The 26,970-nt window shown below is 28.7% G+C and overlaps 1 protein-coding gene across 1 annotated transcript in view; it reads right to left on the bottom strand.

Moving 5' to 3' along the window:
- Nucleotides 1–26,970, bottom strand: part of LOC100197405 (sarcosine dehydrogenase, mitochondrial) — a 36,534-nt gene that overhangs the window by 8,767 nt on the left and 797 nt on the right. Inside the window, exons 2-9 of the mRNA XM_065790937.1 lie at nt 20,581–20,913; nt 20,018–20,197; nt 19,621–19,950; nt 16,815–16,944; nt 12,116–12,293; nt 9,284–9,425; nt 8,328–8,411; nt 2,101–2,217 (exon numbers count right to left, since the gene is read on the bottom strand). Of these exons, the coding sequence (XP_065647009.1) occupies nt 2,101–2,217; nt 8,328–8,411; nt 9,284–9,425; nt 12,116–12,293; nt 16,815–16,944; nt 19,621–19,950; nt 20,018–20,197; nt 20,581–20,913 (1,494 nt within the window). The remainder of the gene's footprint in view (nt 1–2,100; nt 2,218–8,327; nt 8,412–9,283; nt 9,426–12,115; nt 12,294–16,814; nt 16,945–19,620; nt 19,951–20,017; nt 20,198–20,580; nt 20,914–26,970) is intronic.

Below are 26,970 nucleotides of genomic sequence, written 5' to 3'. Positions count from 1 at the left end.
TTCCATATTTGGGGTATTGATCCACTCTCAAGTACTTTGTTAAAAATAGTAGATAGATGTTTAGACATTTGAAAGCAAGTTTTCTTAAATATTATTGGGTGTAATGCATCAGGGCCTGGTGATTTATATGAGTTTAGACTTTTGAGGTATGTTTCGATATTTTCCGGACTTAGATCAATATTGTTTGTTAGTGGATTTACATTTTTATATGTTAGGTTAAATGGTGGTGTTGCTGTTATTTTTTTGTTTGAAAAAGTATCAGCAAAAAAAATATTGAATAGATGAGCTTTATCTAGATCAGTAGTTGCAACAATATTATTGTATTGGATGTCAGGGAATGCTTCTTTGTTTTTTCTTTTTGATTTGACATACGAGTAAAATGCTTTTGGATTTTGATCTATGTCTCTCGCCAGTTTTTTTTCAAATTCAATAATTGCTTTTCTGCACGCAGTTTTTGCTTTGTTTCGTGAAATGCGGTACTCATTATATGTTTCTTCATTTCTGTTCAATATATATTGACGATATTTCTCTCGTTTAAATTTAAGTTCGTTGATTATTTGAAAGTCAATCCACTTTGAGCGTTTTTTATTATTAAAGTTAGATTTTGGGATATTATTGTTGATAGTAGTTTTAAGTTTATTGAAAAAGATACTCCATAGTTGGTCTGAGTTGGATGTTGGACAGAGTTTAATATTTGCAAGGTCTTCATTAATTTTGTCATAGTTCCCTTTTGTGTATAAATGCTTTGTATGGTATTGTGGTAAATTTATAATAGATTCAATCGATACAGCAAAGTAGAGTAGTTGATGATGACTTTTGCCAATGGGTGCTAGATGAGTTAAAAAGGAGATCATGTTTTCATCAGAAGTAAATAAGAGGTCAATTGTAGAAGGATTTTGGTTTTGTCTGATGTGTGTTGCATTTGAAATATGTTGGGTTAAAAAAGAATCGCGAATATTTTCAGTAAATTTAATTGATTTAGAGGAATTTGTAATAGGCTGTTTTGGATTTTGCCAGATGATATCTGGGTAGTTAAAATCTCCTATAATAAGAATGTTTGGATATTTGTTTGAAAGTTTGGATATAAAGTTTGGATATTTGTTTGAAAGTTTGAATATTTATAAGTAATAAAATATTTCTCAACAAATATTAAACATTTTACAATGAATATTAAACACTGTCTTTTAACTTTAGCACAATAATATTTTAAAATATAAATATTAAAAAATATATAAATTTGAAAAATATATAAATTTGAAAAATATATTAATGTTAAAAAAAATTAATAAATATTTAAGAATATAAATAACATTTTAGTCATAAAACCTGTTCTTAGAAAACTTTAATTATTTTAACATATCTTTTTTAGAAGATAATTTTTTAAAAAAAATGATAAAAAAATTCTTTTATGCATAATTTATGATTTCATAAAATGCATAACGTAAATGAGAAAACGCTCTTATAACTTTTAATTTCATGAAAGTTCATAAAAAAGTTATATACATGTTAACAAAACAAAAATATTTAACAATCCAGGCAACTTTTTTAACTTTAAACTTACTTTGATGTTATAAAAAACTGAAGTATTTTATGCTACAAAGATTTTAAGCAATGAAAGCTTTAATTACAAATTGTTGCTATTGGTATGCTTCCAATTGGTAAGAACAAATCATGTCAAATCTTTTGTATTTATTTTTGTTCAAATAAAACAACATTGAAAAAACTTTTTGAAACAATACCATAATCTCAAAAATAATAGCATGATCTCAAAAGTTAGTAAGTCAGTAATATATTTTTACTGAGTCTATTAAATGCTTTTAGGGTAAGCAAAAATATTTGAGTTTTGAGTCTGGAAAAAGTTTCACCATACTTCTTTAGAAATCATAGATAGAACTATATAGACATTATAAACTATTATATAAAAATCAGTGCAGCTACTATATATTAAAATTTACAATATTTTTTTATTGTTATATATAGCACAAACAAATATTCTCTAAGTCATATAGAGTTTCCATTCATAAAGAAATACATAAACTAAAGATATTTCAACTAACTACATAAAGAAATACAACATAAATTAAAGATATTTCAACTTACTACATCAAAATGTTGAGGAAAATTAAAAGTGTACTCATCATTTAGGATTTCATTGTATGTGTAGTTATTATGCTTTGGTATTTCTTTATATGCACCATACCAGTCATATTCTTTTACCTGATAAATTTAAAATTTTGAAAATTAGACTTAACATACGACTTAAAACATAATTAGATTACATTTATATGTAAAAAAAAAAACTATTGAAAACTCAAATATCTTTAAACAGATATAGCATCTCAATGTGTTTGAAAAATAATAAACAAAGCAGGACATCACATAGTATTTTAAAAAAACATTGCAACATCATAACGTAATAAAAACATAACATCAGATCACAATGTAATTAAATTAAAATTAAAATGACAAAACAATTAAAATATAATTACAAATGAAACAACATTACAACAAAATCAAAACCCAAAGTTGTATGACAATTTATCTGAATGATTTATACAACATTACAACAAAACATAAAGTTGACAATTGTCTTATAAAATTAATGAAGCTTTTAATTTTATTTTTACTTCAAAAAATGTTTTTTACACTAATCCAATCAAAACAGGTGTATAACTGCATATGAAACAAATTTACATGCAAAAAACATTATTATGTCAACTGTAAAGAGACATTTTATTTTAATAAAAGTTGTTAAAGTTGTTAATAGAATTTTTTTTTTTTTCACTATTACTAATTAAGGCTGTTGAAAATGCTATCCAGTTTAATGTACCTGCTTAATGAACAGATGCTTGTCCATTAAAAAAATAAAAATTAAAAAACTAAAAAAAAACATTTTCTAAAAACTATTTTTATAAAGAATCAAAAAAGGAAGCAGGGTCATTCCATATCAAATCACCTAATGGTTCCCAGGGTACAACCTCAAACTTGCTTCAAATTTTGACCTCCCACAACGTTTATGAAAAAAACACAATCCTGATAAATTCAGCTTGATTGACCGAACCGTTCAAAAGTTATAATTGAATTAATATTGACCAAAATCGGAAAAATTTTAGTATCTGAAGCTTACAGTAGATTTTTTGATTTTTACCAGATCATAACATTTTAAATAAAATATATAATCACCTAAAATTTTTTAGGGTAATAGTTTTTCGCCCAAATTATCTATTTTTGTAAGTGTTTTTGACTGATTTTAAACAGTTTTTGAGTTCTTGTACCTCAAAGTTCCTAAATAACACAATATTAGAAAAAATTTTGGAAACTTAAATGTGCTACAGTCCAATACCAACAGACAAGCTGTGCCAATTTTTTGTTACTTTAGTGTACTTAGAGTAACCACTTGTGAAAAAAATTAAAGTTGTGTATTAAAAGTTATTTTAGCACTTGCAGCAGCCTGTTAAAATTTCACTTTTATTAAAAAATACGATAAATTACATTAACTTTGTAGGCATAGAAACTTTTTACTGGCAAAAGTTCTATATATAGACAATCACCAAAAAAATAATTAAAGACCTATACTCTATCTTATGACATAACTGTAGCCCTATGACTTAGGTGTATATTTTATTTTTTTCCCTAAATAAATATAATAAGTTTTTCAAAAAATAAAATTATCAGTGTCTTAACCTAATTTATTTAATGTGATTTTATAATATCTATTTGTTAAATTTTATGCATATGTTATATGCATAAAATTTAACAAATATATCATTATATCATTATAATTATAATAATAAAAGTTTCAATTGCTTCACAATTGATTCAAGAGCCTGTATTAAAATCTAAATCTGCACAGTATTTTCTGGATTTTATTGTTTTAGTTTTTAATATTGCAAGAACCAAAAAGTAAAAGTTTTGTGTATGCAAAAATAGTTATATGAAGAAAAAGTTTACTGGATGCATTTTAGACAGTTTTAATCACGTTTATACTTGAGATTTAATTTTTACAATTTTATTACTGGAAAAATATAAAAAAGTTTATTTTTAGATAATGTTACATGTTTAACTTTAATATTTTTAGATTAGTAAAAAATGTCAGAGAAATGTTGTGGGAAGAGTTTTAAATAAAGATTGTGACAAAATGTCATATTGTAGAATGGTAGAAAGAATAAGACTAAAAGATACTGATATTAAAGTTTTAATGCAAAGGATAGGATACACTTTCGAACCAAATGAGGAGATACGTTTTCACCATGAAAAAGCCTATATTTCTAGATATGAAGCACTTCAAAAATACTGTTGTGATCCATTTAAAGTCCACAATAAAATAATTATTAAGGGATTGTGTAAAGTTAACATCAACAAATCAGCAAATCAACTTAAGATCAAACCTGGTCAAAATGTTTTTACTAACTGAATAAATGAATTCAAACTTGAAAAAATTACAGAAAATAGTCAAGATGAAGCTGCTGAAGAAGATTTGAGTTGTTCAGACCTTTATAAGACAATTCTTAATAAGAGTGTGTCTTTATTGGAAATATCTCCACTCAAAAATGTAAGAAGATGCGAAAAATTAGGATATGGAAAGCAAAAAGCTAAAAAATTTGCAACAAGTATGACAAACCTAGTAGCGTCAGCATTGGATTTGGACCAAAAAGATAAAGTATCAGAATAAGAACAAAAATGTATAAACTGCAATGATTTAGACAAACTGTTAGATGCAATAAAAAATAAAATGAAAATAAGTTTGAAGGAAGAAAAAGTTCAACTATTAACACTAACTTCTGATAGTTGGTAAATTGAAAAAACTTGCAAAACATTTTCAGAACATCTTTAAAAAAGCTCAAAAGTTGAAAAAATGAAAAAGGAATACTTGCTAAACCTGAGGCTAAAATAGGACAGCCTTAGGAAGATATTGTTAAACAAAAATTCATTGAAATTTATGAACCATTGGAATTTATTCACAAGACAATGTACAGGAAAAAAAAACTTTGTTTCTGTGCGTATAAGTAATGTAAAAGTTCATAAACAAAAACGTTTAATATTAGTTGAATTTATGAAATTATACCCTAAACACAAAGTTGGATTCAGCAAGTTCTGTGAACTAAAGCCAAAGTGTTGCATTACAGTTGACAGTAATGGAATTAGCTTAGTTTACGTATGTTTTTATCATAAAAAAAAAGTTGATGTGCGCTGCTTTACCAAAGGGCCATTTAATATATTACAAAGATTTGATGAAAGTTGTTTTTGTAAATATATAGTGTTTGTAATATATATAGTCGAAGCTGCATATTCCATCTATGTTCCAATTCCCCTGGTAAAGTAAATTTAAAGACTTACTTGGAAAACGTGTTTGAAAATAATAATTCTGATTTTGATGATCATATCATATACAAATAATGTCCAAACAAGCGTTATTGAGTTTATTGAAACTTAGTATGATCTTTGTCACCACTACTTTATCAAAGAAGCACAATCCTCCTACTTATCAGAGGCCAAAAGAACATTAAATCAACACATGTACCATCTTAAAGATCACAATATAAAGCTGAGCACCACTTCTTTGCTACATCCCATGGCAAAAGTCTATGTGATGGAATAGGAGGAACTCTAAAAAAAGAAGCAACAAAAGCAAGTCTACGAGCAGCAAATGCAAACCAGATTCTCACACAAAATGAACTGTTTACATGGACTGAAAAAAACATTAAAGGTGTTAAATTATTTTACATTTTAAGTCATAATATCAATAATCATGAAACTTATTTTAACCTAAAGAAACGATAGGAAGAGATGAGCACAGTCACAGGCTTAAAAAGCTATCACAGTTTTTACCAGGTGGAGAGAAATTATTTTTATCGAGATTATTTACTGTTTATGATACCCATCTGCTGAATAATATTAACTTGGCAAAAAAAGAACCTTCAAACTTTCAACCTGGTAAATACATTGCATACTTTTATGATGATGAATGGTACATAGGGCTTGTACTTGAGATTTGTAATGAAAAACAAGATGTTAATGTAAAATTCATAGTTAAATTATAGTTGAAGTATAATATAACTTGTGCTAATAGGTATCTTTTTAAACTAAAAAAGCGTTGCACTCAAAATGCTAAAATCATGTCATAAGATAAAGCATAGCTCTTTTTTTTTTTGGTGATTGCCTATATATAAATTTTTTTTTGGTGATTGCCTATATATAAAACTTTGCTAGTAAAAAGTTTCATAATTTATTTTAACTGTCTACGCTACTTTCTATGCCTACAAAGTAAATGTAATTTATTGTTTTTTTTAAAAAAAGTGAAATTTTAACAGGCTGCTGCAAGTGCTAAAATAAATTTTAACACACAACTTTAATTTTTTCCAAAAGTGGTTACTCTAAGTACACTAAAGTAGCAAAGAAATGGCACAGCTTGTCTGTTAGTATTGGACTGTAGCAGATTTAAGTTTCCAAAATTTTTTCTAATATTGTGTTACTTAGGAACTTTGAGGTACAAGAACTCAAAAACTGTTTAAAATCAGTCAAAAACACTTACAAAAATAGATATTTTGGGCGAAAAACTATTACCCTAAAAAATTTCAGGTGATCATATATTTTATTTCAAAAGTTATGATCTGGTAAAAATCTACTGTAAGATCCAGATACTCAAATTTTTCCGATTTTGGTCAATATTAATTCAATTATAACTTTTGAACGGTTCGGTCAATCAAGCTGAAATTTTTAGGATTGTGTTTTTTTCATAAAAGCTGTTGATGACCCTGGGGCACTTTTAAAAATCTAGGTGATTTGATATGGAATAACTCAGCATTCCCAAGTTGCCAACAAATTTCTTGTTCAATGGTAAGTCAGTAATACTCATTTTGCATTACTTATAACTAAGTTTCCTTTTACTTTAGGCATTCAAGTTGCACAAGTCCTAATTATGATTTGAAAATGCTAGCATGTCCACTGTTTTGGGTACAAGAGATGTACATAGCCAACCACCAAGAGACCCACAAGAGATGCACATAGCACCCAGCAGTTAAGAAAGTGCAGAAGTGACTGCACAAAAAATGCAGGTATGAAGATGTAATGACACACCAAAATAGCAGGGTTGGAGTAATGATTAGTGTTATCTTGTCAAAACAAAAGATGTTTCTGTTGACAGTCAGTGACATTAACATAGCGGTAGTGGTAGAGCGCTCACTTCATAAGTGAGAGGTTTTGAGTTCGATATCCACCACATCCCAGGTAGTACTGCGCTCACCTTGTTTCTCTGCACAGCAGCCTTGTTTATCAAGGTTCGTGTTTTGGAGTTATAGAGTTGAGAGGAGGTTATAACCACAATTAAGTAACCTCCTTGTCTATAGTAGCTTTCTCATCCTTGGGGAGGTGAATTACAATATTAAAAATTCCATTAAAATGTCCAAAACCTTTATCGGTTGTGCACAGCAATGCCAGCTCATCAGAGCTAAAAAATTTTGACAAAAAGTTAACTGAATTCATTGGTACTGGAAATAAGTTATTGCTCACTGACCTTCCAACATTTAGAGATACAATTCAATATGCAGTTCTAGTTGAGACAGTAAAAACTCCAGAGTCTTCCTGATAATTTATGAAAACTTTGACTAGTTGCAAAACTAATTGTAAAACTAAACTAAAATTAATATGCCTAATTTATAAATATAAAAAACAATAGATCTTTTTAAATAAATAGAAAATTTTACTTCATTGGTACAACCCTACTTTAGCAGGCAGTCACTTTATATGCCACTAAAACACTTTATATGCCACTAAAAAGTGTACTCAAATAAAAGTTGCTGCATTAATTAGCAGAACAGTAACTAGGTGACAAAACAATATTTAAGCAAATTTCATCAAAAAAAATCTCAATTGAGTATTCTACTCAAATGAGTAGAATACTCAATTATTAGATTTGCGTGTGGGAGTAGTAGAGAATGTTAAGAAGCTAAAAAAAAAATTAGCAGAATATAAATAAAACATTCAAAAAACATCTATTATATCATAATACTTTAAAAAATGCTTGAATAAACTTATTACTTAAAAATTTTTAATAAAAATGATTATTTTATTTTATGCTTTTTGTTGAAAACCAAAAAAGTATCAAAAGCTATTTTTTTTAATGAGAAAAAACTAAGGGTGGCCATAATCAATTGTCACGCAATGGTAACATTCCAAAATTACAGGTTAAAACATATTTTATATTGACTTAACTTTAAAACATTTTATTAAAAAAAAAAAAAACTATATATTTTTCTTAAACTAGAATATCATTACTAAAAATGTTAAACTCAATTATTAAATCACACAATTTCACAGAATATATATACCTCAGAAACTTTCTCTAGATTAAACCAGCCAGGTCTTTCCCAGCCATGACGTTCTTGATAAAAACATCCAGCTTCTTTGAGTACCTACAAAAAATAGGGCACAATTTATCTAATACATTGTAATAAAAAGTGAATAAAAAGTTGTTGATTATTGTACTAAAATTATAAAATTATTAAGCAGAGTCCCTAGAGCTGATATGAACAGTGATTTAGCAGTGAACTCCTGAGAGCCTTATTTTAATATATTTCTCTTGTCAGTAACAGTGATTTGATATAAGATATAATAAACTTCTTCATGTATAATATTTAATAAACTGCTCTTTAACTTGAAAAGAAAAAAAGTTGAAAGGTTGATAGACCAAATTTTGCATAGTCCAATTTAGCAACTCTTAGAAAATCACAAACTCATCAACAACAGATGAAAAAACATGATGACAACTACAATAAGATGCAACAATAATGATGATCATATGAAAGAATACTTTTTAGAAATATATAATAAAGATAAAGATAGACAATGGGTGCAAGTTTCATAAGGTGTGTGTAATTGCAAACAACATCATTATTTAACTGATTGGTTGCAGTAAAGAACGTCTTTTAATTAACAGTTTATCTATTTAAATGACTTTAAGGCTTTGAAAAATACTGGAGAAAAAATTTTTTTTCTTTTAAAGTTTGCCTTAATATAATTAAAAATTATGAAAATATTGAAGAATTTTATTTATAAATATTTATTAACTTTGTCTAACCAGGTTAAAAGTTAGTTGATTAATATGCTATTTGAATAAAGAAAGAAGCCTGATGAAAATCAGCACTTCATTATTTTGAAGAATATGATATGGTATGGTACTAGCAAATGATACTAGTAATAGCTGATGCCACTTTATTTACTTTTGACACAGTGAAGAACTTAGTGAGACTGAATTCTTTACTTCACTTAAAAAAATCTTAAAAACCTGATGAAAAGGGTCAAGCCTCATATTTCTTGAAGCTAAAGGTTCATCGTTTGGAAACTGCATGGAATAGTTCTTTGCATATGCCTCATGACTTTTTTCGCGATTCCATTTTTCATTTAAAATCAATGAATGATGAAAACGCCTAAAAAAAATTTATTAAAAATATTTGCTTTTGTTATCTAAATTCTTATTTTGAAAAAATAGTGATTAATATTAGAAATGATATAAATGTATTTAAACATAATTAATCTTAAATTATACTTTTTAAGTTCATAAAAAACTATTAATATAAAGTGAGATCAATAAAAATGAGAAATGAAAATTTTTTTCAACAACATATAGAATAATTGTTTCTTTTTAACAAATTTTAATTCATAGAGAGGAATTTAGAAAATTATCATTAATGAAGCTTTATTACTAATTATTATGATAATTATTGATTTCTAATTAACATAGATGATATTACTGATAATAACTGTAAAATACTGTTGATGGCAAGTAAGCTGATCAGTTTGTCAGAGTATTTAACTGCTTAAAAAGACTTGTTCACTTCACCAAAAGAAGCATTTTATCTAATTTAACCCTGGATTTCATTCAAATGATCAACAAATCTTATTTACCACTAATTGATTCTTAAAATCTTGTCCCAATCCTTTAGCTCACTTGATGGATAAGTTCTCCTAATATAATTTTATAACTCTTCCAACAGCAGGGTTTTTTTGATGTTCAAGGAAAAAAACTGGATTAATAAAAGTTTTTTTAGCATGAAGGGACAGATATAGTAAAAGGATACAACTTGTTGAATAAAAAGCCATGCAAGAATGAGTTTTGGTTTATCGTAATAGAGATAATAGCTTGTTTGAGCATTGACCATGATTGTATTTGTAGAAAAAAGAAAGAAATGCAACCTTACAACAATGGAAGAGTGGCTCAAGCTTGGCAGATAAAGCAGATCTAATTACATTAACAACATGCTTTTAGACTTTGTCTGAGAGTAAGAGGGTTGTTATTCTTCAATATAGGAATGCCAACAACATTGCAATATTTTTTTGCAGTAAATAAATGAGTTTTGTTGTCTAACAAAAATTGTGGATTTTAAGTCTAGAATTTAAATCCATAAGCTACTGCAAGCCTTAGGCTGTTACAGAAGAGAGATCAGATTTAAAATTGGCTGCTTGTTCTAAGCGATTAAAATGCGAAGATTTTTTGTCAAGACAAGTGTATAAAATTGATTTGTCAGCATATAAAGATACTTTAGATTTTATGAAGATCGTTATAGTAGATAAGAAACAATACAGGAGCAAAGATAGAATCTTGTGGTACCCTTAAAGTTACTTGAAATAAAGAAGAGGGTAGGCCTTCAAAAATAACTTTACTACTGCAGTTAGAAAGAAATAATTTAATAGCCTCAAAACCTTTATATAAAAAAACTTATAACAGAGTGAAGGCTAATTGTAGAATAGTTGGAGAGGTCAAAGTATTTTCTAGAGTTTTGAAAAATTGGAACAACTTATTTAGCACTTTTTAAAAGTTTAGCTAAAATTGAAGAGAGTTCTAGAGAACACTTTTTGAGGACTATGATGAAAATCTATTCTGGAGCAAAAACTGTAGAGGTGTTTAATTGAGAATTAACTTTAGTATGGGAAGCCAGAGTAATTTCGATGTTTAACAATGGGTTAATCTGTTTAACTGTCAGGAAGAATATGGCCATTATATTCAAGAGTCAAATTAGAGTAAGATTTCTTTGCAAATAACTCTGCTTTATTCTGGGGAGAAGTAAAAAGATCAGACCCATGAATTAGAGATTAAATGTTAGACTTACTTTAGTTAATGACACTGTTGAAGACTAACCAAAAGTCTCTAGCCTAACCTAACATCAGAAATAAGATACAAGATTTAGTAAACTGAGAATAACAGAGCTTAACATCAGACAGGACTTTTTTAAATGGGTTTCTTGCAATAATAAAAGGAATTTTTCTTAAGAGAGATATTCTTGTAAAAAAAGATGAAAAAATGATTTATGTTAAATAAAGCAACTGCTCGAGATGGTGAAAAGTGTAGAGTAGAATGAGGCTTGAATTGAAGAGAAGAGAAGTAATAAAAACTTTTAGTCTAGAAGGAATAAAAGCTTCCAAGATGCACATTATGCATACATATTATGGATATAAACTCTTTTATGCTGTTGATGATGATAATCATGATTATGATGATGATTATAATGATGATGATGATGATGATGATGATGATGATAATGATGATGATCATCATCATCATCATGATAATAATGATGATTATATTGATCATGTTGATTATGATGATGTTTATATATGCGTATATACACAAATTATAACATGAATTTTGAATAATAAAAAAATACTTTAGGATGTATAAATGTTTATACAGCCCTAGTCACAAACCTGGCCCTGGCTATATTTTATTAATCCCGGCCCTGGTCAAATAATAACCCCAGTCTCTCACTATTTGTAGGTCCATAATGAATTTTCTTCATGAATATATAAAAAAATTTTAATGTTGTAACAAATTTTGATTAATTTATAATTCAATTGTTTAAATTTTTTGGTGACTTCGGTCATTACTTAATTTAAAACTTTTTTTTGAATGTAATTTATTATTAAAATTTGAAAACTTATTTTCCTTTCTCATTTTTTTTTTTTTTTTTGATCTCATGCTTTATGGAATTATGTTGTAATATAAATAAATTTTTGAAATTTTTTAAAAAGTAACAAAAGTTTTTTGGCTTATTTTCTAAAACTTGATATCGACAGATTTAGAGAACATCATTGATTCATCATCTAATCAATGATGAATTACCTGATATCATAGCTCCACATGTCTAAATCAGGATTACCATGAATTACCCACTTAGCAAGTTCATTAGCACATCCTCCTGACAACATGATACCAGCTGAATTAAATCCACAATTATGGTAATAACCCCTAACATTGATATCAGGTCCAATTAAAGGTTTGTGGTCAGCAGTAAACGATTCTAACAAATAAACAACTTAGTAACAATAAAACTTATTTAATTTTTTTTTTTTAAAAAAAGGAGTAAAATTGTGTCAAATAAGACAGCAATTTTGTTTTTAAATAAATGTCAAATTTTTTTTTGACACTTTTTTTAAATTTACCTCCTCAAGGCCGTGAAGACCACTACAAACGAGGAGGCTACTTAATTGTGGTTATAATCCTCTCTCAACTCTATATCTCCGAAACACGAACCTTGAAGAACAAGGCCGCTGCGCGGAGAAATAAGTTGAGCGCGATACTATCGGGGATGTGGTGGGGATCGAACTCAGAACCTCTCGCTTATGAGCGAGCGCTCTACCACTACACCACTACCACATACACTTGAATTATTAATAGGAAAACATTATTTTCTACTCAATAACTTATATAAAAATAGAAAATAGAAAAAAAAGTGATCTTCTACAAAAAAAAATTTTAAACTTTAAAATTTTTTTTTTTAGAAGATCACTTTTTTGGAACTGAATTAGATGATTTATGAAAAAAAGTTATGAATAAAAAAATTTTGTCAAAAAATTGAACAAGCAATAAAATGCATTTAATTAATAATACTTTTTATATTTGGTAATTAACTACTTATTTTACTCTAATATTTAATATATAATCATTTACATTAAATCTTTAATTTAATATATCTAATCATGTAATTTACATTAAATCCTTAATTTAGTATATTTATTCATATGATATCATCATATCATTTCTAACCTGTCCAACTATTGTTCAATCAGCCTTCTCTCTACTATTAGCAAGGTCTTTGAGACTTAAATCAACAAATTTCTAACATCTTGTCTTGAGTCAAAAGACTTACTGTCTAACAATCAATATGGTTTCTGATCTTCTCATTCTTTGTCTGACTTGCTAACTGCTGTGACTGAAAGATTCTATCATGCATTAGATGGAGGTAGCAAGGTAAGGGTTATTGGATGCTGGTCTTCCCTTAAGCTTGCTTCGTATGGAAAGTTTTTTTAGATTATCAAATAATTTCTTTTTAGCCACTTTATTGAAGTCATCCTCAAAGGCCAACACTCTTCTTCATTTCCAATTACCTTTGGGGTACTTTAAGGTTCTATCCTTGGTCCTGTTTTGTTTTTTATCTATATTAATGACTTTTTTATCTATACAGGGGCTATTCCAGGAAAAAAATTTGGGCAGTGGTACCCTCCCCCAAGAAATTTAGCAGAAATATTAGCGTTTTTTTGTTGTTGCAAAAAAAATCCCAACGCTTTTTGCCGTAAAAAACATGAAAACTATAATAAAAAAAGAAAAAAAGGTCCTCAATTTTTAATTTGGGTGGCGCACAAATACGTTCGGCATTGTCGAAAACAGTCTAGAATAGCCCCTGCTATATTCTAATATCTTTATGCCCAAATATCACAACAGTATTTTATACAGGGATATAAGATTTGTAGAGGTAGAAAATGGAATCAAGAGTAAGATGATGAGCACAATAGTAATAATAATAATATAGTATAAAAATATAATGATGAATAATCCAAGAAGTAAAGAAGAGGACTCAGTGAGACAGTTGCTATTTGTCAATATAGGAAGATGACAGTATTGCAATAGTTTTGCAGCAAATAACTGAATTTTGTTGAAGTTAAATTTCACAAGTCACTGCAAGCCCAAGACAGCTACAGATGTGAGATCAGACTCAAGATTGGCTGCCTGTTCTAAGCAATTGAAAAGAGAAGACTTTTTGTCAAGACAGTAATATAAAATTGAGTCATCAGCAAGAAATAGAGCCACTTTAGATGCAAAGTTATCAAGAAAATCATTTATGTAGACAAGAAATAAAACAGGACCAAGGATAGAACCTTGAGGTACCTCAGAAGTTACTGGATATGAAGAAGAGCGTTGGCCTTTGAGGACAACTTTAATAATGTAATTAGAAAGAAATGATTTGATGGTAAAAATTTTCCCAGAAACACCATATGAAACAAGCTTATGGAGAAGACCAGCATGCCAAACTTTTCTGAAAGCTTTAGATATGTCAAGAGCAACAGCCCTTGCTTTGCTGCCTTGATCTAATGCAAGATTGAATACCCGCTTGGTCCCAGAAGGTTACATAAGAGGCACATTTATTATCTGAGAGAGAGAAGACAGCCCAAGGACTGTCATGAAAAGAATCAGTCAGCTTTGGGGTAAGTAGAGCAATGATAGGGTCCAAAGATGAAATACGAGATGAAAGATTTAAAGAGATCATTGCATAGTTGGAACCACCTAAAATAGAACAAGGAGAAACTGAATACAAGCTAGGGTCAGAGACAAAACACAAATCAAGGAGTGCAGATAAGTGATAAGGGTTGTCTGGAAAACAAGTCAAGATTGAGAAATACAGAAGTTATGAGCTTTAGTCCCTGCAGGGACAAGGGTGTTAGAGCCAAGCCATTCAGTGTGATGACCATTAAAGTTATCAATAACAATAATATTAGCAGAGTGGTAAAGAGAAAGGGCATGGCATATATGATCAGAAATTACATCTACATGAGTGCAGTCTTGAGAAGAAGAAGAAAGATAAAGAACAAAGAAAAAGTTGATAAAGTGAAGAGATGCTAAGCAGAAGCCCATAAAAGAATGGTCAAAGGCATCAAACCTGATTTCATGACAAATAGATGAACTGCAGCGCAAATATACCCCCAAGCCAAGCATGTGACTATTGGAGTCTTTGTGAATCAAAGAACAGTACCCATCAATATTGAGATCATAAGAAGGAACAGCTGAAATTAAATTGGTCTTACAAAGAGCAAGCAGGTATGGTAAATTTTGCAAGAGTTAAGATTCTACTGATGGAAAGTTACTTCAAGGACCAAGAATATTTGTAGAAGATATATTGAAATAGTTAGATAGTGGGAATGGTTATTTATGTTTAATATTTGTGGTTACTTTGGTGTGATTCAGTGTTTATGTTTAAAGATAACTTTACTCATTCATATATACATATATCATCCAGGTCATATTTTAAAAATCTGGAAAATTGTTTAAAAAATTGGATAAAATATCCAGAATATATTTTCCCTGTAATTTTGATTATAGCTGAGTTGTTTCCATTTTCTTATTCAAACTTTTCTTAATTTTTAAATGAGTAAAAAAGCTTAAAAAACAAACATATTACAAAAAAATATACCTAAACTTAGATGTATGGAAAATGTTTTGGATATCTGGAAAAACTAAAAGTTGAAAAAATATCTGGATAATCTCTGTATATAGAGCACAGCATCCCAAGCAATGGGTTATGCAGTCGTCTCAGTCCTGCTAATTAACTTTAAAGTCATTACTTAGGGCTCCTTATGTGACCTCAACAATGCACACCTAAAACATTAACAGGGAAACACCATTCATGTGCAACATGGCATTGTTAATACTTTACATGATATTTTACTCTGATATTTTACAGTTGTTGATGGAATGAACCTCTTTGAGAGTTACCACAGAGTTCGAGAAACCTTAAAAAAAGCTGGCCTCAGAAACATTAAACTGAGTTTTAGAGCTTTACCCTCATTAGGAGATAACAGGAAGGCTTGTATAGCCATTATCAAAGAAGCACAAGCAAAAATCTGAGTACAGTCAAGAAGATCCAGCATTCATCATCCTTACCAAGAAACAATATAACACAAGTTTACATCTACACTAGCTTAGAAGATGAAGAAGAGGTTTAAGGCTGGTTAACAGAATTTTTCTGCTTACCCCTAAAGTCATTGCCTAGGGGGCTTTCTGCAAGACAGTAGCTGGATGTAGTTAGCAACTGCCCAAGATGAGTATTTTTATTGAGACATCATCTCTAGGCTTTACTCAACCAAGAGCCCCAAGGCAAGAGAATTTCAAGTCAGAGTTTATTTCTTCTAGCCTTTACCTAAAAAAAAAAAACCCTACAAGGCAGCAGGGCATGGGGCAGGTAGTATTAGGTTACACAATACCAGGGTGATCGTGATGATCTTGAACCTGACCTGATTTGGATGTTTTTTTAATCAATTAATATTTTTTGTTTAAATATTTTTTTAGTTCATTTATATTTTAAAGAAAGTTTAATTTTTTTGAGCTTGCTATGCATTTTTATTGTAATGTAAACATGTTTGATACTATGCATTTTTATTTTGATGAAAAGTACTTATAGAATTTTTGGATAGAGAGATATAGAGATTATATAGATAATAGAGATTATGGAGATAATAGCAAAAATGAATTTGACAGTGTGGAGCAAATTAGTGAAGCTTATATCAATATGAAGTTAGAAATATTTTACAAACTAAATATCACAAATTATAAAAATTTTAAATATATTAAATTGTAATTTGTAAACTATTTCTAACAAATAAAATTATAACACTGTAAATAACATTAAATAAATAAACATGAACCTAAATATTTCTATCAATGGAGATTATTATTTTTTATAACTTGTAAAATTACTTTATAAAGTTACATGACTGCTATTGAAAAAAAAAAACTAGGCTGCGTACAGTTGATTTGAAAAAAATTATACCTGGGCCACAAACTGTTGATTTGATACCAGTTTTTTCAATAATTGGAACACGGTTGATGGCACCATTAATGTTAGAACTAAAAACATCCCAATCCAAGTCATATAGTGAAAATGCAAAATTGTTTGGAAGCTAAAGAAAATAATTACAGAAGTTTCAGAAAAAATACTTTTTACTTAAATAAAAATGTTTTTTGTATTAATAGAAAACATATTGTATTTATCATTTTATAAAAATTATAATAATAAGTGTGAGAGATAAGGATAAGTACTTATCTCTCTTTGTTATTTGATTTGTTACATTTACACTTTAAAATAAAAGAACATAGAGATGACAGACATGGTAAGAAATAATATAACCAAATATAGTAAGAACCATGTTATAGTAGTTATAGCAACCAAATAAACAAAACATTAAAAATTGCTAAATATATAATTCTAGAAAAATGACAAAGAGTTTGCTTTAATTCTAAATCTTTTCTCAATTATTTTAATAACAACTATCAAATAACTATATTATTACAAGTAATAATTAATAAGTATAATTACAAGTTATATAATTACTGTTAATCCTAATATAATGGCTTCAAAAAGTAAATTCAAATTATTTGATTAAAAAAAATATTTTGTCACATCTTTGAACTTTAAACTGCAACTTAAAACCTATGGTATATGAGAAAACAATGACAATTCAAAGTTCACTAGTTGTGAAAAAATATACATTAATAAAAATAGCAGATATGTTCTAATAAAAACCTTTAATGTCTGATTCAAGTTAAAAAAAAACTTTGGTTTAATAATATTAAAATGTTTATAAAAACATGTTTTTATAAACATTGCAATTATGCATCATTAATTTCCTCAGATACTAAAGTTCACAGTATTATTTTCATGGACCCTGATAATGCTTAACTTAGCTGACCCAAGAATGTCACTTACATGGAACATCAAGGTACCCTGTGATGCAATTTTTGAAATCTTTTTATTTTATTCACTGAAAAAAATTAATTAGAATATTTGAATTAAGTAAAGTTTTGACTTCAGAGTGTGCCAATAAAAACACTTGTAGAATGAGAGCGACTCTATAATTTAATTTAAAATTCTGGTGCAAATGTAGCCTATGGCTAAACCAAAAAGATAAAAAACACCAAAAAATCAAACCTTTAGTCTGATTGGTCAACTGTTTAGGATTTATGAAAGTTTCAGTTTTATTTTGTTAGTTATACCTCACAATGCTACCAAATACTGTAATATTAATAACATTATTATCAATGTCTCTCTGTCAATATTTTCAAAATAATGGTTACATATATGTTCTACTATGAAAAATCAACAATTTTTATTATATTTGTTTTACTGGTACGTGTATCATTTTAATTTTTTTAGATAAAAATATTAATTTGTTATTTAAAGCATGGCTTAATATGGCTCATGCATAGCATAACAATTTCAGCATTTTCTAAGGTATATATTACTATCAAAATACATAAAAATGCTAAAAAACAATTGAAAAGATTTTTAGGGATATCCCTTCTATATAAACAGCAAGATGGTAGAGCCTAATTTTAAAATAAATTCACTAAGAGCAGGTCAACACCTAAGTAATTTCTTTACCTGCAGTGACTTAAAAATCACAGACAGAAAAAGTGATTCAGAAAAGGTACAGTTCAGGTTGTTGCTCACTGAAATTATTTATTAATTCTTGTTATTCAATCTTTTGGTGGCTTTTTTTTTAAGCTAGAAATTGATGGTGGCGTAGGTTTTCTCAAGTTTTTTCTAAGCATTGTTGACACTAAAGAACGGAAACACCATCTGGTCACTAATTAATGCAAATGGAGTTAAACTAACTTTGGCTTGTAATATAAAAATTGTAAATATAATTTGTGATCTTCAAACCCATTCATGTATACACCCTTGCACATGGTGTGATATTAAAACCAAGTGTTTTGCCAAATCTTGAAACTTGCAAACACTGGGCTCGATCAAATCTAGCCTTGAATATTTTTTACCAATCTGACAGGGTTGTTGCTAATGCAAAGGAGTTCAGCAATGTCAGTCAAAAAGAATGTTCATTGGCAGGCTTGATAATGTTCTGACTTCGAAAATCATCCCACTGATAGAATTGCATCTCCTCCTAGGAGTTGTCAATCACCTTTTTAAGATCCTTAAAACTGCTTGGCTGTTAAATGGCTAGATGCCCTCCACATTCAACTGAGCTCATACCATGTTGGCCAGGTAGGTAGAAGATTTAAATATTTATTTTTTCACTTAATTTTGAAAATAAATGTATTTAAGAAGTTAACAAAAAATTTGTTAACAGAGACATATTTTTTTGTCTGTTTTACCAACTGGTAGTGTTTTGACCAGGTTTTGAACTTATTTCTAGCACTTTGGCAGAAGTTTATACCTTAGGAAATAATGATATATTTGGATTAAGTTAGTTTATATAATAAACAATATCTAACATGCCTTAAGAATATTTTTAAACAACTTTTAATGCAACAGTTTATGTTTGTTCAAAATATTTTTAACAAGTGGCTGATATTTTTAACAACTTTTAACAACATTACAAAAACTATTTGATTTTATCAAGTTGATATATCATACCCTTTATAATATATCAACCATATATATGATACTAAAGCAGAAAAAACAGATGACCTTTTTCAGTTAGAGATCAAGTTTAAAAACAAATTTTGACAAAAAATTTCCTTTTAATTATTTAAAAGATTGCCATTATTTAAAAGTTTTTTAAAGTTTTTTTAAAAACAAAACAAAGACTATAAAGTAAAATTTAATGAATACTCACATTATTAACAAACATGGGATTTTGTTCGTAACCTCCAATAGCAAGAGCATCACCTTGGAGTCTTAGATATACTGATGCATCATGATCACGCACATTTGGCATTCTCTCAATACCCTCAATACGTTCTGAAATAACATAAGCATGTCTCAAAGCAACCAATGGTACTGGAACACCACACATTGCTCCAATATGAGGAGCCCATGCACCAGCACAATTTATAACACAGTTTGTTTTTACATTGCCAAGATTGGTATGTACTTCAGATATTTTTTTCTTTCCAAATAAATCCACTTCAGTTAATAGATTTGTTACCAAACAATTTTCAACTATCTGAAATCATGTAAAAGATAAAATAGCAACGAATTTTTAAAATGTTCTAAATAAATATTAATTTTACTTTTGCTCCTCGTAGAGCAGCAGCTCTTGATAAAACTGCTGTCCATCCAGAAGGATCTATTGTTCCATCGCCAGGACTATATAAAGTTCCATATATATCATTCACATTCATTAGAGGATACAAAGCTTTTGTTTCAGCTGGAGACAAAGTATAAGATTCCACTCCATAAACTTTTCCAAGCTATCATTAAAATTTTTGAAATCATTTTTTTTTTAATAAAAACTATTAAAATATATATAATAACATTACTTAAACCTAATTATTAGATTTGATAGTTGAGATCATGTTGAACAACTTTTCTTATGGTAAAGCACATCATGTTCCAACCACAAAGGACTATAACTATATAGATAAAGCCTTATCTATATAACTATATTATCAATAAGGTTTTATTCCTAGATATTTTGTAATTGCAAAGCTTATTATTTTTTAGATTATTATAATTGTTAGCATTGCTATTGCTATTATTATAATTACTGTTATTGTTATTGTTGTTATAACATTGATTACTTATAATATTGCTATATATAGAACAATAAAATATTACAAATCATTAAACTTACAGTCATTAACCGTTTATATTCATCCAATCGCACTTTATTGTTTGCAATAAACAAGCCACCGTTTTCATTAAATACAGAACTTAGACTAGTCTCTTTCTCTAAAATATCACGAGCAATTAACCTTGTATGGGCAAGTAGTTCAACCTCAATGTCTGAAGGTCTCAATCTCCATAAGAGTCCAGCGCTATGCCATGTTGTTCCTGCACTTAATTGATCTTTTTCTATAAGAACAACATTCTTCATGCCATGTTTTGTAAGATGATATGCAGTAGAGCAACCAATAGAACCGCCACCAATCACCACAGCGTCAGCATATTCAGGGAGAGAGACTGACTAAAATGTAACAAATTCTATGTTACTTGTTGCTGATTAACTAAAATTTCATATTTCCAAATAAAACAACAACAGATATTTGAATTACTTTTCAACTTTTAAATTTCCAGAAATATATAAATACTTAATATGTAGGGTAGATTAGAGTAATATGAGCACCTTGGTAATATGAGCATACTTAAAGATTTCTTAGATGTAAGAAGTAAAGTTAAAGTTGCTATGTATTTTTTGAATTGAATTTATGTGGTGATTACAGGAATCAGTGCAATTAGTGTAAATCTATATGCAGTAATTAGCGGGTATCATCTAACTAAAACGCTGTTAAATTTTTTGCGTTTTTAAAATAATATCATCGCGCATGAATAAGTCTGTGGCGCGAAATTTTGGTGCTAAAATAATGAAATTAATTTTTTCATAAAGAAAAATATGTTAGCTAAAAATCCAATCCTTTTTGGCTTGAAAAACAATGCATAGAACTATTTAGTTTTGACTTTATTTAAAGATGCCATTTTTGTGTAATATGAGCATGCTCAAATCACCCAGTGATTTTCATTGAAATTACCTATTTAAAGTCCTAAGCAGTGGTTTTCATTGAAATTACCTATTTAAAGTCCTAAGCAGTGGTTTTCATTGAAATTACCTATTTAAAGTCCTAAGCAGTGGTTTTCATTGAAATTACCTATTTAAAGTCCTAAGCAGTGGTTTTAATTGGTTTTTTGAATAAAAATAAAATGTAGTAAAATTTTTTAATATTTTAACTAAATATTTTTCTGTAATTTAAATTCAAAAAAGGTTGATAAAATTGAAAAAATAACACACAAATTTTTTTTTTTTTTTCTTGCAGAAAACATAGTAATAGTTATAGTAATATATTTAAATAAGTCCTCGTAGATAAAATAACAAATAATTAAAAACCAAACAAACAAAACCAACAAATTATACAAAAATTTATGGTTTGTGAAATATAAACTTTAAGTAAAAAAAAAAAAGAAAAAGCAATTGTTATTCATAGCTAGTAAGTTGATATCAAAATTGGGAAAAGGAAAAAAAGATTGCTTTCATTTAATTAAAGTTTACATCTATGACAAATAGTATCTAAAAAGCCAATATTTGTAGCTGCTAAAGCACGAATTAATTAATAAACGTGCAGCTCATCTTCAGTAAAAGATGTACTGTTTGCAGCTGTAGAAAAAAAAGTACTTTTCAATTCTATTCTTAAAATGTGTTAATTGACGGAACCTTTTTGCATGCTGACGGCAAGTTATTCCAACCATTGACAATACGATTTGTAAAAAAATTGTGACGAGCATTATTATATGGGAATTCACGCATTAGGACGTTGGAAGATGATCTGCGAATTTGTGGATTATGCCAATTGATACTCTCAAAACCGTTTTCTAGCTTAAACTGTTGGATTAAGTCGCCACGCCTCCTAAGAGTTTCCAAAGTAATAAAATTGAGCCGTCAACACCTTTTAGCATAATGTAATCCTACTAAATCACGAGGTACTTTTGTTGCTTTGTGCTGAATTTTTTCGATTTCTTTGATGTCACCTTTTAAGTAAGGACACCATACCGGAATAGCGAATTCCAGGTGCGGCCTAACATACGTAGTGTATAACTTACTCCAAACTTTCATATCTCTTGATCTAAATGTTTTTTTTAATAGGCCAAGTATCATATTCACTTTATGTGTTGCAACCTGTATGTATTGATTCCATTTTAGATCATTAGATATGTAGATACCCAGGTCCCTCTCAATATCTATTGCCTTAAGAGTAAGTGATGTATTTCCATCATTCATTACATATTCATGATTACTATTTCCATAACCAAGGTGCATAACTTTACATTTTGGAACATTTAACTCCATCAGCCATTCCTTTGACCATTCTGTGACAATGTTTAAATCATTTTGTAGGATCAGGCAATCAGCATCATGAAACTCAGGTCTTTTTTCTTGTAACAGTTTAGTATCGTCAGCATAGATTTTATGAACTGATTTTAACTTATCCGTTAAGTCGCTTATATAAATGATAAATAATGTTGGACCAAGTACAGACCCTTGAGGAACTCCGCTTAGAACATCGATCCAGTCGCTAGAGTGTTCACCTAAAACATTTTGCTGTTTTCTACTAATCAAAAATGACTCAATCCATTTTAGAACATTGCCATTAATCCCATATGCTTTTAATTTATGAAGTAGTCTACGGTGAGAAACTTTATCAAACGCTTTCGCGACGCCCAAAAATGCAATATCGACAAAATTTTACTTAACGCTTTCCTGATGTAGTCAACACACTCTCCAATAAGTTAGACGTGCATATTTTTTTGGACATAAATCCATGTTGATTATGTGAGATGCAGCTCGTTTTTTCAAGATATTTAGTTATCTGTTCCCTGATAATCTTTTCCATTACTTTACATGGAGCTGATGTGATAGACACTGGTCTGTAATTAGCGGCATCAAGACGACTTCCTTTTTTGAACAACGGTGTGACATGTGACTGTTTCCAAGCTGTAGGTGTTGAGCCTTCGGACAGTGCTTTATTGTAAAGTAAAGTAAGAGGGTAAGTCATTTGAGCTGCGCATTCTTTAAGTACCTTTGGACTAATGTTATCAGCACCAATAGATTTATTCGGGTTCAAACCTTTTAAATAAGCTAGCGTCACTTCAAAATTAATTGTTATATTGCCTAAGTCTTCTTGATAATGCCTTCTCTCAAAAATAGGTAACTGACTAGTTTTACTATCATCAACAAAAACTGATTTGAAGTGCTCGTTAAGTCTGTTTACGATATGTATTCCCTCTGTTAACGTTTCCCCTTTTGCATCAGATATAGCACTAATAGGTACATGAACATTCTGTTGCGCCTTAGCATAAGCGTACACCCTTTTAGGATTATTTTTATCTGATGCTAGTTGTGCTTCAAATACTCAAACACAACGTTTACATGTTTTCTGCACTTGGCTTCTTAGTTTCCTATATTCACGAATCAGTGTCGCTGATCGCCAGTAAGTCGCAGATAAGTAATTGCCCAGTTGTTTTTTTTTTGCTTTATCATAGCCAGTACCTCCTTATTCATCCACGGCGCATTACGGGTGGTATGGACTTTTTTTAACGGAATAAATTGCTTGCTGAGTTTATTATATTTATTGCAGAAAAGTTCATAGCACTCATTAGTGTTTTTATTTTCAAATAATTGCTTCCAGTTAGTTTCCATAATCTTTTTACCGAAATTTATATAGTCACCTTTATTAAAGTCATATTTTTTGTTTGAGAAAGTAGTCTCATTTTTAGAAAGGACGACATAATCCCAACTCAATATGTGATGACCTTGTGACAAATTACCTAACGGCAGAGAGCTAGATAAGTTGATTACTCTTGTTGATAAGTCTGTAATAATTAAATCCAAAATGTTTTTTGCTGACCCATTAGATGCTTCGAATGTTGAGAAATCAACTAATTGTTCTAGGTTTTGATTAGCCAAAGTATCAAGAAAAACACTTGCCACACTATTTTGACTACTTAGTAATTCGATCCTGTCATCATCGTGCCATTTGATATCCGGAAAGTTGAAATCACCTGCTAGTAACATACAACTATACGCTTTTCTATCAATAGCTTGCTTAGCCAATATAATTGTTTTATTTAAATCATTTATATTTGATAAAGGTTGTCTATAGACACAACCAATAAAAACAACTTCGTTACCGATTTTAATTTCACACCATATTTGTTCGGAGTTGCTGTTGTTTAAGATCTCTCTAAGATGACGATCAGATACCTCATTCACGACTAGATCACGCTTGATGTAGATAGCAACACCTCCACCATGACTAATTCGATTTTTCTTTACTAGTGATTAGTTGTTCAATTGAGAAGCAGATATTTCAGTAAACCATGTCTCAGAAATAAAGATTAAATCATACATTTTTATGTCACAAAGTGCAGATAATTCGTTAATTTTATCCGGATTAGGGGAAGTTGCATTAGTATAAAAACATTTTAAAAATGTATTGTTAGGGTTAGGTTTAGCAGATTTTATTTTTGTATTTAATGGATTTAAATAAATATTTGCAGGTAAACACTTTGATTCATTGTGTTTTTGCAATTCTGGCTGCTTGTGCATCTCTCCATTTGATGAAAGGATGCTTTTTACGTCCATTGATTTTAACTTCCTGTGAGACATCAATGCATCGCAATTTATCGCTGCGGATGACAAATCTAAAGGGCTTGTCAAGTTTTCCAAGCTTGTCAAGGTCAGAATTAGCTGCTTTTCTTTCTGAGTTTAATTTATTGAATTCACTTTGTTCTGCTGCTTTGTTATCAGGGCGTATAAATATATCTTTAAAATTGCTCAATGCTAATTGTTTTGCCGATGCTATAACGTTGTTTCTGATAGATACCGAATCAACTTCAATTATTAGAGGAGCAGGTTTACCAGAATTAAAGTTCTTTTTTTTTTTTGAAAAGTTGTAGTATTGTTTTAACAAAAAGGGGCTTAAAATTTGATCTTTTAATGATAAGTTTTGTTAATAACGAATCATTATATTCCAAAAATTAGTTCTAATTGTCAGGTTGGTATTTTTTTCACAAAATTAATATTTTTTTGTGAGCTAATTTAAAGTGCTCATGTTACCAAGTGGTCAGGGTAATATGAGCATTTTTGTGACTTTTTTAAAACCTCTGTGTTTTTAAAATAAAATTTCGGATCCCAAATATCTAAGTGGATCATGAAAAGGAATCCCTAAATATTGTTTATTCGCAAAAATTTTGGATCCAGCTTAATTATTTTTGAAATTATTCCAATTTTTGCTTAAGGTGCTCATATTACCCTAATCTACCCTACAATATTAGCTGTAGTCACATTAAGACATTTTCAATCATAAATATGACCTATTTTAATTATTTTTAATTTTTTTATCCATTTATTCAACCAAAAATTGAAAAATTACAAATTTTTTTATTATTTTACAAAATTAGGTTAGGTGTCACTCATATAGTTAAAAACTTTGGAGTTGACACTTTAATAAAATAAACAAACAAACAAATAAAAAAAATCAGCAATATTAATAAATAATCAAATAATAAAAAAGCAATATCAATAAATAAAAGCAAGCATAAATTAAAAAAATAACAATTAAGCTATAATAAATTGAATCAAAAAAATATGAAAATACTTAAAACAACAGCGAACAACAACAACAAAAAATTAGCAACAACAGCACAAATAATAACAAACTTTACGGATTTATTTTTATGCTTTAATTAGCTCCTTTTTATTATTATTTTGAACATTTTTCAAACTTTTTTTCTTTTAACTTGGTTTTAATCAATTTTTTGTTTGTTTTTGTTTTATCAAATTTATTTCATTTTATTCATTTATTCATTTTTTCTTCAATCTTTTCGTTCGTCTATACCTTTAAAATTTTTCTTATTTTACTTTAAATATTTTTCTTTATTTTTAAGTAATCTTTTTTATCCTTTAAAATAAATTCCTTTGTTTCATCCTTTTTTCTTATTTTTTTTTTATTTATTTATTATAAAATGATGCGCTTGTCCTCCTTCAACCTTTTAATATTTTCTTTAATTTTTTTTACTGTAAACAAATTAGGAATCTTTTTTTAAATTAAATTACAAGCAAAAAATCGAAATACTAAATAAGGAAATTTTAAATTTGAAAAGAAAAAAGTATATTTAGTATAGCAAAGTATATAAATATAATAGCAAAGTTTATTGATTTGTAACATTATGATCTTTCTTCTTTATTTGTAATAGCAAGGTTGATTGATTTGTCGCAAACTAGAATGTGTTCAAATAAAACTGTTGCAAATTCCAATTTTCTTTTCAAAGACAACAGGAATTTGTAACAGCAATATTTTAAAATAATTTTATAAGCAAATGTATTCACCAATAGCAAGTGTAAATCGATTTGTAACTTTAAAAAAATATACTTTTATTTTTGCAAACTCAAAACTTCTTTATTTAATCAAGGTTCTTTTGCATGTAATTTAATTTAGCTAAAGATTCCTAGTGTGTATACAGTAATAAAAAT

The sequence above is a fragment of the Hydra vulgaris genome, chromosome 02, assembly GCF_038396675.1.
Source record: "Hydra vulgaris chromosome 02, alternate assembly HydraT2T_AEP".
Taxonomy (NCBI): domain Eukaryota; kingdom Metazoa; phylum Cnidaria; class Hydrozoa; order Anthoathecata; family Hydridae; genus Hydra; species Hydra vulgaris.
This window is presented reverse-complemented; position numbering and strand designations above follow the sequence as displayed.